This window comes from Penaeus japonicus, unplaced genomic scaffold, assembly GCF_977035675.1.
Source record: "Penaeus japonicus unplaced genomic scaffold, GWHDUDI00000001_assembly GWHDUDI00000015, whole genome shotgun sequence".
NCBI lineage: Eukaryota > Metazoa > Arthropoda > Malacostraca > Decapoda > Penaeidae > Penaeus > Penaeus japonicus.
The window spans coordinates 4,449,154-4,461,308 of NW_028234417.1; the positions used below are offsets into that span (position 1 = coordinate 4,449,154).

A 12,155-nucleotide genomic window follows, 5' to 3' on the forward strand; every position below is an offset into this window, starting at 1 on the left:
AGAGGAGTGAGAGAGAGAGAGGGAGAGAGAGAGGAGGGAGGAGAGAGGAACTAGCTGAGAGGAGAGTGGAGAGAGGAGAGAGGAAGAGAGGAGGAGAGAGAAGAGAGAGAGAGGAGATGAGGAGGATGAGAGAGAGAGAGGAGTGAGAGAGAGAGAGGAGGAGAGAGAGAGAGAGGCGAAGTGATGAGGATGAGCGGAGAGAGAGAGTTAGGAGAGAAGGAGAGAGAGAGAGTGAGAGGTGAGAGAAGAGCCCCCCCCCCCCCCCCCCCCCCCCCCCACCCCAGGAGAGGAGAGAGAGTGTGGAGAGAGGAGAGAGAGGAGAGAGAGGAGAGAGGAGAGAGAGAGAGGGGGAGAGTGAGAGTGAGGTGAGAGAGGGGGGAGAGAGAGAGGGAGGGGAGAGAGAGGAGAGAGGGAGGGGAGAGAGAGGAGAGAGATAAAGAGAGAGAGATAATGACAGAGATAGAGAGTGAATGAAATAGTGAAAGAGCATATAACGAGATGAATTGTCGCCTTAGCAATGGGTAATATGATAGATGGTCGAGAGAGAAGTGACGGTGGCCGTGTTCAATTCCCAGTCGCACAAAGACGGGGTGAGAGGAGAGTGGCTTGGCTGGCGAGGCTTGTCGACATTCCAGTTGCTGTTGGAAATTTGTACATGAAATCGCGAGAATAATTTGTTGTGACGAAACTTGTATGCGTGTCTGTGCGCCTGTAGAAGTTGTATTGACCTGGAAAGTGGTTGAGCCGCTTGGACTGAAGATGTTATTCTCGGAGTTCAGAGTTGACACGGAACATAGTCCTTAATGATAATAACTCATAGAATTAAATGCTGGCAATACTAATAGTACCTTATCCAAGTTCATGTCTTATTAGGGGTGACCTTTCTTTAGCCAGGGATTAAGTCTTATTACCAATTAACTAAAACTGATTTGAAGACCTTTTAATCTTCCTCGGAACCAGGCAGAGAAATACCATTTATTCAAAAGTTGCTTCTGGAGGAATTTTCGAAGAATAAGATTCCAATAATCTTTAAATATTGAAACTAATAGAAAGCTCATGTTACACCTTCGTATAAGATTGCATACGTGCATGAAGATGTCATTGCACAGGCGCAGGCGAGTCAGCTGCATGTTGCAAGAGATAAACAAATGGACACGGATATTCACTGGCTGTCAAGAGGACCCATCAACGTCGCTGGATGGGACTAATAACAAATACAGACAGCGTAATAACTACAGCAGAGATAACAGCGGCGTTGCGAGGTCCTGCAGTTTCCCAGTTGGAGGAAGTTTGATAGGCGGTTGAGACCGATGGCTTTGATGTGGCTTAGAAGGGCTGATGGCTTGGAACACAAAGCATTAGATGGACTACAAGGTAAGTCTCCTCTGCCCAATACTACGTGTTAAAGATGAGGTGTGCGTTGATTAACAAGGTTGTGGACCTACTGAGCGGTTTCGCTGAACAGGAAATATTAGCTCTTTCAGGTAATTGGTCGTCTTTGTCTGTAGTTCATTGGACAATATACAAAAGGGAGTTAGAAATATTATGAAGCAATTTCAAACGAAGAATAAGGCTGGATAAGTTCGCAAATTATTCAAAAATGCTTGAGAAAATCCAAAATATATAAAGAATGTTTTTGCCCTTTTTCTATTCGACAGCTCCATTTCGATCAAACAAGGTATCTTCTAACACCACGAAGGACCCGCTACCATGACTGTAGGCCTAGACACTGCACGAAAACAAAAGAGCGCAGGCCAGTTTCCTTTGCAATGAGATAATCCCATCGAACGGCAGCTCGTTCCAATCACCCAAGGCAGGATTCAAAGTCGTCAGATTCCTTCAATATTTATTAATAGACACCGAGATATGAAGAGACAGAAGGAGAGATTCACATACAAGTGCAAAACATACCAAAGTGTTGTAACCATTATGATGATGCATAGTGCACCAAACAATAACAAAAGAAATTGTGCCACATCAATTAACATAACTAATTCTTTTTTTTTTTTATTATTTTTTTTTTTTTGCATGCAGTCGGAGCATATCAAAGTAAGCTCTATGAAAAAGCATATCCAAAATTGTTTCAGTATCGGGAAATTTTGATATATATCTCATTTCTAAAAAGTGAAGTTGTGCAATAAAATGGACTGCTACTTGAAGTTACATTTACTTAATTACTTCAAACCGGGAAGACGTTATAAAAAGCCTTCCGTTTCCTCCGAACCAAGTCTTTTTCGAAATTCCACTACTAACTTACAAGCAAGGCTGTTGACATCACAAAGCATTTTCGGCGGAAATTATTATTACCAGAACAGGATGTAAGGTGGGAATGGCATCTCATTCATCTGCTGCTTTCCTTGTGCGTGTGCGTGTGCGTGTGCGTGTGCGTGTGCGTGTGCGTGTGCGTGTGCGTGTGCGTGTGCGTGTGCGTGTGCGTGTGCGTGTGCGTGTGCGTGTGTAGATCACGCATACAATGGCTCCAATTTTCTCAAATGAACACTTAGTCAATCAGTTTTTATTCTTCCTAATTATCATATCAAAATCACCATTTAAAGATACAAAATATTTGTGGTCTTCTACAGGTAATTCCCATCAGCGATCACGAAAATGTTTAAATGGTAAGTATTTTCCCATCCACACTTGGTCACCTAACAATCGGTTGTTTACCAAACGATCGTCTGGTCAAGAGAGTTCATGTACCGGAAATAACTATGGGTAAAATGAACATATTAAACCGTAAAGAAAAATTAAAAATATCCTTCGTATAAAATTATCAGTTTTAACTCGCTTTTCTCATCTATTAATGTAACCTTGAACAGTAATTTTTTTTTCCATTTAATGAAATGAATAGCGTTTTTCGGCCACTCTTGTTTTGCCGTCACCGATTCAATAGTCAGCAGTGGAAATGTTTGACATGTAGGCCAAACAAGGTTATTTGCTGCTAACGACCGGTACCACAATTTCCAAGTCAAAGAGTTACAGAACTACTCGAAATGTTTGAACGGCAATGGTCCTGGAATGCTTAGAGAGAGAATCATTCCACTCGCATCATCAAGACAGCATATATTGTCCAATACTTCATTCCCACAAATTATGCAAAGTATGTGTCTATTGAGTCGAGAACTTGGAAGACTTGTCAGACGCAGCAAATTGAATTTTGTGAATCTAATCAGGTGATATTCTTAAGAACTATGAAGTGAGATAATGGTATATGATTATTTCGTAAAGAGGAATTAGGAATTATAGACGAAAACACGACGAGAGAGCAATTGCTAACTTTTAAAGAACGCTTATAAAAAATAAAAAATAAAAAATCATTTAGATTTGAGTACTGATGTTGAACATTCACATTTCTTCGCGTTTCTTGATAATTTTGTATCAAAACAATATCAAGGGTGCATTTAGCAATTATAAATGAAGGTAAACTAATGAAATGATAGTGAAAGCAGCAGAAAAGGATCAAATATAAAATCACCTCCCCCCCCCCCTCTCTCTCTCTCTCGATCTCTCCAAATTGCTAGCGCAATTTCGCCCGCCCTCTTGGAGTTGATCATAAATGTAATCATCTATCGTCCCTTTTATTTGAGAAATAATATAGAATGGATAATACAAGATAATGTCCAATCATTCGAGGATTAAATAAAACAGGATTTAAAAAGTTTTCTTCTTCTTTCGTGACGATCTAAATCTTAGAAAATACATCAAATCTCATGAACAGAAGCGACAATTCGGGGGGGGGAAATTATCAGGTGTTAATCAGATACGAGTCAACAAGTAAATAAAAAAAATCAGTGCTAAGTTGGTGAACAATTATCAAATATGAATCAGTGGTAAGCAGATTCACATCTTGCACGGCACGTCACTGATGCAGAGGACTTCGTAGTCACGGTGGGAATGCTCGGCTTCGTTGTAGGGAACGTAGCACACTTCGTGACTCGGGTGCACCTGGAAGCAACGGGGTATCCATAAGCTCTTAAGATTTGCTTTTGTATCGTACAAACTTTTAAGAATAACTAAATAAAAAAATATATAACTTTGATAGACTAGGTATACCTAACATCTAAAACCTGAAAGACTAGGTATACCTAACATCTAAAACCTGAAAGACTAGGTATACCTAACATCTAAAACCTGAAAGACTAGGTATACCTAACATCTAAAACCTGAAAGACTAGGTATACCTAACATCTAAAACCTGAAAGACTAGGTATACCTAACATATAAATTCAGAATGACTAGGTATACCTAACATCTAAAACCTGAAAGACTAGGTATACCTAACATCTAAAACCTGAAAGACTAGGTATACCTAACATCTAAAACCTGAAAGACTAGGTATACCTAACATCTAAAACCTGAAAGACTAGGTATACCTAACATCTAAAACCTGAAAGACTAGGTATACCTAACATCTAAAACCTGAAAGACTAGGTATACCTAACATCTAAAACCTGAAAGACTAGGTATACCTAACATCTAAAACCTGAAAGACTAGGTATACCTAACATCTAAAACCTGAAAGACTAGGTATACCTAACATCTAAAACCTGAAAGACTAGGTATACCTAACATCTAAAACCTGAAAGACTAGGTATACCTAACATCTAAAACCTGAAAGACTAGGTATACCTAACATCTAAAACCTGAAAGACTAGGTATACCTAACATCTAAAACCTGAAAGACTAGGTATACCTAACATCTAAAACCTGAAAGACTAGGTATACCTAACATCTAAAACCTGAAAGACTAGGTATACCTAACATCCAAAACCTGAAAGACTAGGTATACCTAACATCCAAAACCTGAAAGACTAGGTATACCTAACATCCAAAACCTGAAAGACTAGGTATACCTAACATCCAAAACCTGAAAGACCAGGTATACCTAACATCCAAAACCTGAAAGACCAGGTATACCTAACATCCAAAACCTGAAAGACCAGGTATACATAACATCCAAAACCTGAAAGACCAGGTATACATAACATCCAAAACCTGAAAGACCAGGTATACATAACATCCAAAACCTGAAAGACCAGGTATACATAACATCCAAAACCTGAAAGACCAGGTATACATAACATCCAAAACCTGAAAGACCAGGTATACATAACATCCAAAACCTGAAAGACCAGGTATACCTAACATCTAAAACCTGAAAGACTAGGTATACCTAACATCTAAAACCTGAAAATAACTAGTTTGGACTAAAAAAAAAAAAAAAAAAAAAGTATGGCGACGCAAATCCACATCAACAGTTGCACTCAAAAATCCTACCTTGCCGACGGAGACCACGCCATCCACAGAGATCCTGCCGATGTAGAGAGGCTCGCCGTCCTCCGATCGCCCTCCCTGCAGAGCGCCACTGGGGACTTTTCCTTTGCTCGCCGGTTCCCAGGTCATGTTCACTGTACCGGGGTTGCTCAGTACCTGTGGGGAATAAATAATGATGCCTCGACTTCCTTCTTTTTCTATATATTTTTTTTCGTATTTATTTCTTTGCTGAATCATAGTTCTATTCTAATCTTATTTGTATCTGTTTTACCTGGTTATTCCTCAGTCCATTAATTCTATATAATATTTGTTACTAACTTCATAGCAAAAGATTTCTTTACTTACGAAATACTCTTCCTTAGGTATAGATTCTCCTCCGAAGGGTATGTAGCAGCATCCCTGGTCAGGAACGACCATACCCAGGATGTATCCGCCCTCGTGGTGCGCCATCCCGACGTACACCTCCCCGTCGGGACCTTCGCCGCCGGACACGGGATGCCTCGGGAAGTAGCCGCCCTTGGCCGGCACCCAGCGAGCGGGCCGCTTGTACATGATGGCTGAGGAATAAGGCCGTAAATTATTATCAGATTTCAAATAATGTGTGTTACTCTATATCAAAGTTTTTGAAGTATGATACTGACTGAATTTCATTGGGAGGGGGACTTTTTACATTTTCTACAAACTCTAAAGGCTATTTCTTCTTTTAAGGTATGTAACCACATCTTTAACCATCTAAAAAGAAATCAATGAAGCATAGGGGAAAGATGACCACTGAAGCCAATATCTTGAGCACTTACAAGATTTCACATTAGCTTACTTATAAATCGACTTTACTACATTCAGTCTATACCTTAGATCAAATATTCCACTTATTATTTCGCTTTGAAAAATCCACAGAATCCAAATCGCATTCAGGAATGGTAAGGTCTCCAGGACATTGCGTTCTAATGCTGCAACCGAAACCGGTCCCACGCCCCCCCCCCACCTTCTTCCCCCGTCTGTTACCCTGACAGCTATCCAGTCCTTCCTTTTCTCTTCCTTAATTAATCTTTCCCTTTCTAGTAGCATTTGCTCTGCCTGCTGAGGAGTCCTTACGTCTGTCCTCGAGGTTGTTGATGTCTTCCGCTTCGGAGTCTGAGGAGGACATGGCCGAGGAGGACGAGGAGGACCCTTCGTCGTCATCTGGCGGGAGACAAACACGTTAGTCGCCTTCTCTCACTTCTCTCAACGGCCGCTCAAGGCCTCGTCCCGAGGGACTGTCAGTCATGTATGAACAAGTCTCGTATATCAAACTATTACAACGACTCGCTCGGAGTCCCAGAGCAGAGGGGGGGGGGGCGGTGCCTACCCGGGAACATCCACTCTCCAGAGGCGCCCCAGCCGGTGGAGTAGCCGTACCACGTGACGTGGAGGAGGGTGTCGGGGTCCGTGTAGCTCATGAAGGGATGCTTCTCGCCGGACCGCCCTACCTGCATGCCCGGGATGGAAGGGTTAGACGTGTTGGCACGTGTTTGGCATAAGTTTGGCATCCTCATTCAAGTATTTCCCTTCCCCCTTTATAGATTAGCCGCCGTTTGTTTGTCTCATGATAAAACCGATAGGCCAAGCCGACCTTAATGACGCCGTGCTCGATCTTGATCCAGAAAGTGCGAAACTCCTCGTCGCTCACGATGTCGGGCGTCTCGACCCGGCACACGTCCTCGTCCTTGTGTCGGCGGATGCCGGACTCTCCGCCGCCCCAGCAGCCGATAAAGATCTCGTACATGTCCTCTGGCTCTTCCTCGTCGTCGGGGGAGAGGCAGATGGCCACGTCGTGGGCCGCCTTCACCTGGAACCGGATGGTCGTGGTCTGGATCCGGCGGAAGGTGTAGCGGCGCTCTTCTCCGCAGTCCTCGCTTTCGTACACTGCAAGATGCAATAACCAGTCCAGCAAATCAACGTTACGAAGCCGGGGGTCTTTCACTGACAACACACGAGCCACGGTCTATGAAACGAATCATTTCATGAGCAATTTATTTACAAAACCGTGTGATGTGCGCCTGTTCTACAGCGAGTGGATTCTATACATCCTAATGAACAGCCATTAGCCCTCTCAAGCCGTGTTTGAAAAAAAAGCAAGAAATGGAGGTAAACAAAGAAAGGGATTGATTATTGAGGATTATCTGTCGCGTCGACAGATAGGTTATTAACGGATCAAAGAAGGCGAAAAGGAGAAACAAAAGACCGAGACAGACATCGAAATGCATGCACACACCTCTACAAAAAAAATTTCCACCTAATTTCACACCGAAATTCGTATCGTTAGTACATGATAATGCTCTTGCTTTATTCAGACCTATAAAAAGGCCAGCTAGTCGACTATTGCACTAATCCGATAGAAGTGCGGGCTCATGAATGCAGGGTAAATGAGAAGCAAAACCGAAAGAGCATTAACTCCTGACACATTTTCACACTGGATACCGTAAAACAGACAACAGCAACATTGAATTGAATAAAAAACACACACACTATCCTCTTCTTGAAAACGGAGAAGACTAAACTTGCCACTTGCAATTAATCCCAACTCGTGCGGGAACACCTACTGCAGCATCAATTGGACATCTTGATCACTAGACTAAACACCTGCCAACGCGTCTTTAGCATTTTTACAACAAATTATTTCAATGTAAATAGTTGCGTATATAATAAGAGCGGTTTGCAAGCACTGACCAAAAACAAAAAAAGTATGTAATCTGTCCCGATCAATATCAAAGTTCTGTTCCATTTGGTAATATATTTCAGCACTTAGAATAAAAATTTAGCCACAAATGAAAAAAAAATCAAACCTATGAATAAAATAGGATTCAAAACAAAGGAAGGAATCCTCGCAGTCGAGTGATGGCAGGAGGCCAGTGTGTGGATTAATTAATGGGATTATTACATTTCACTTTATCGAATTTCATTTCCCGGCTAGATTTAGATCACTGTGATCCTCGAGGCTAAGGGATTTCCTGTGGCGTTTTTATTGGTTTTAAATTGCGTTTAAATATTCTCTACACCCTTTTATGAGTGCGAGATGACCTGTTGAATGATCAGATTTTTTTTTTTTTTTTTTTTTTTGCTAATTTTTCGGTTTATTTTCGGGCTATTTTTCGTGTCCTCGTTATTCTGGCGCTAATGCGTAACGCTGCCATCGATTTTTTATTTAATAAAATAAATAGCGGAAAATGAGGAACTTCAATCTTTAATTAAAATTCTTAGAACTTGGATGTTTGGTATCATGCTCACTTTGAAGGTAATTCAATTCTCAAAATTTTTTTTTACATATATACTTTTGATAACTGTACTTAAACATGTTGCCATATAAATAAATATCATGTGTGTGTGTGTGTGTGTGTGTGTGTGTGTGTGTGTGTGTGTGTGTGTGTGTGTGTGTGTGTGTGTGTGTGTGTATTACACATGAATGCATATGTTTGTTTAGGAAACTGGGAAAATTCCGAATATTTTGTTTATTAACCACTTTAATAAGCATATCGTGGATGGTAGATGCCATGGCCGGGAAAGCGGGTGGGTCACTTTTGATTCCCTTTGCGTCTGTACTGCTGGAAGGTTACTGCGCTTCACTAAATTCTGTATGATCCATGGCATCGTAGCAATTCGATTAACCCTTTGCGGACGCGTGTCACGACGTACCGACAGTCGACTTTGTCCCGGCGACAGGTGTCACGACGTACAATGTCGTACGTGACGATAGCCATCATGGCATATATGACGTTAGGGATGCGTCCCATTATTGCACAAAGAGTGACAACGGTTGAGTAACAGGTAATGACAATTTTAACGCCATAATTCTAGCCATAATAGTCACCCAAAAAAGATTTAGTTTAAAATCCCAAACATAGATGGCACCATTCTCTCCTAACACGTACAGGAAAAAAAAGTGACGGACGCCTAACTATGGCCTCTACTAAGCTTCAGAGAGAGCGACCACCTACAAGATGCCGACTACCCTCTTTAAAGGACCGATAATGCAAGTTGTGCAAGCAGGGGTCTCAGAAAAGGGACCCAGACTGTATGCAGCGTCTGTCAAGTGACGCCGTGCTCGGATGACTGCTGTGTGTTGTTGGGCCCGGTCATGAGTACTGGTCGCCTTCCTCTTACCCAGCTTATATATATGAATTTAATAGGAATACACATCGGGTATTTTTACGTTTACGAAAGCACACGAAAGAAAAAAAAATCTCCCGTACAGCCAATACTTATATCACAGAAACTTTAGAGAATAGAAGCTTATGTGTTCTCTATACTACTAATTCATCTTACTACAACATTGGTAAAGCTCGTCAGATGGCACATTTAAGTCTCACAATATAGTGAATGAAAAAGAGTGCGATAGGTCACGTGAAGCTCCTCCACTCGAAAATAAAACCCATCTAGGGTGCCATGCAGGTGGCATTTGTGCCCGCCATGGTGCCAAAGAAAGCAAATCTATCCCAATCTGCAAATAGTTGACAGTTCAGTTTCACCGGAATAGTTGAGAGTTTGGAAAGACGAAATGGCACTGTCAACATGGAATAAAGAGACGGCAGAACTGCAAGGCTGCACTCGACTACGGTTGCGTTTTCCCGTACGCTTCGGGTGGCGGTCATCCTTGGTTTTCTTTCGTTCTAATTAAAGGGAAAACTATAATAAATTCTAAAAGAACACGATCTTAATATCTAACTAAGTATGAATAAATGCATACGTCATCTGCTATTTATGATATTGAGAGTGAAAAAGTAATCTGACATAATACTCCTGAAATAATATTTTTAATTCTTATTCCGTATATGACCTCTCCCATGCCTTCATTTAAATCTGCGGAAAAAATGCCGCAGGTACCGCAGCTTACCGATTACGTCATCGACTGTCAGTTGGTACCGGAGTAGCAGACGAATTCCCGCCAAAGCCCTGTGGAACTGTCAATTTTACCGGCAGATGGATGTAACCAGTATTTCTGATATACAATGTATGTATATAATAAACACATGTCATCAGGAATGGGGTTCAATAAACACAATTTGTTGAACCGAGATAGAAATTCAAATAGTGAAGTATATAATATATACAGTGAATTTCTAACAGTTCGAGACACGACACCCTATATGCTCGGAAGAAAAAAATCAAGCAGGGATTCCGTTCGGAGAAAAGAGTTCGGTACGAGGCCAGGTGGGGCTGGATTCTGCCGCGAGTGGTGCGTGGGAATTTAGCCACAAACAGATCTTGCCCGTCACCGGCGCTGTTTCCCCAAAGCTATGTTATCGCAACCGGCCGACGGCTAAAGCAATACATTCGATGCGTTTGTTTGTGTATCTTTGTGTCCTTGCCGCGACTACGTTGTAAAAATAAGATCAAAAGGCCAAAAGACCGCGTGTTTATTGTTCGCAAGGTTCTTTGCCGAAGGGAAAGTTCTCGCACAAGAATTCGTACAACTAGCATCTCTTTGCATAGTAATCGCTTCAGATATGCTAAGTCATCTTTGACAAAGCTTGAAACTCAATCATGTTAAAAAAAAAAACTTTTCGGCACGTATTTCATCAATAACAAGTGACCGGTGTTGGCGAGTGGCATTGTGGTAATTTCCGGTCTTTCATTAAATATACTGAATAATCGGAAATTATGGAAAATTCCGAAAGAAACTATGAATTTGTCCCCCCCCCTCCCTTATTTTTAAATAAAACCTCAAAATAACACTGGTTTATTTCAGGACTGAATTACAGTTAGTAAGGTTATTTATCATTTCTATAGGAAAATTCACCGAATAATTTCCCCTTAAGGAGTCGCATATTTCCGTACATAACTAATTTTCTTCCCTCTAATACTCCATACCATTCCCTACTACCGGGACCCAGACTGTGGATCATAGAGGAATTCCGCACAATTTATATAATCCTATCCATCTATAGGATTCTAGTAGCGGAGGATGACAGAACCATCGCTACTAGAATTGCCGTGATTCGTGTAGTTTTATTACCCTAGAGATACGCATTTTATTTGAAATAAGTAACCAGTACAAGATCTATCTTGCTATTGTTATGCCCAAGGTATGCCATGCGAGTAAAGTTTGGGTCATTAAACTTTACTCTAGGCATAAATGAAGGAATGATTTATGTTCACGGTAAATTTTCCGAATGACGCCGCGTTACGAAATACCACAAAAGTGGTATCGATGGATTCCTCTCAACCTCTACTATTCATATATAGTCGTAATAATGCGCGCTTCCACCCCTGGACCCCACGATCTGGGTCCCGATAGTAGGGGAGGGCATGAAATAGATTAGGGAAATTGCGGGGTAAAATATGAATTCCGGGCATATTTCGTTTGCAAAATCTTAACCCAATTACCTACTAACTGTCTAGTTTAAGTTTGCCCTAGCCGAGGGGGGGCTTTACCCCTCCCCCCCTGGACCCCCCTTTCGTAAGGCACTCGTGCTACCTATGATATATTATTTCTGTAGATGCGCTTAGCTCGTTACTTATCTTTGAGGGGTGTTGGGGGTTGCCTGGTGTAGCTCAGAGATACCGTTCTGGAGCATTCTGGCATCCAGTGACCCCATCTGGCGATACTTGGCAACTGTTGAGGATACGGCGGCGCCATCCACGACCGCGAAGAGAACTCGCTCTTAAGCTTAGGTCAAATAAATTTCCAATAATAGATGAATCGACCGATGTTAGTAGCACAAAATGCCTAACTCTTATAGTAAAATTTTATGATGCAGAGGCCCAACAGATCAAAACTGGCGCACTTGACCTGATTCACATATATGGACCTCATATTGAAATGGTTGAGTCTACAGGGATAAATTTATATAATTTAATTGTAGCAACTCTAAATGCCAACGAGATAAGGGTTGAGAACCTGG

At 41.6% G+C, this 12,155-nt stretch overlaps 1 protein-coding gene across 1 annotated transcript in view; it reads right to left on the minus strand.

Annotated features, from left to right (window-relative positions):
* Window positions 1–3,650: 3,650 nt before the first annotated feature.
* LOC122256573 (uncharacterized) overlaps window positions 3,651–12,155 on the minus strand; it is an 11,132-nt gene continuing 2,627 nt past the window's right edge. The window contains exons 2-7 of the mRNA XM_043021365.2: window positions 6,887–7,179; window positions 6,623–6,743; window positions 6,370–6,456; window positions 5,620–5,831; window positions 5,278–5,430; window positions 3,651–3,945 (exon numbers count right to left, since the gene is read on the minus strand). Coding sequence (XP_042877299.2) covers window positions 3,841–3,945; window positions 5,278–5,430; window positions 5,620–5,831; window positions 6,370–6,456; window positions 6,623–6,743; window positions 6,887–7,179 — 971 coding nt within the window. The 3' untranslated portion in view covers window positions 3,651–3,840. The remainder of the gene's footprint in view (window positions 3,946–5,277; window positions 5,431–5,619; window positions 5,832–6,369; window positions 6,457–6,622; window positions 6,744–6,886; window positions 7,180–12,155) is intronic.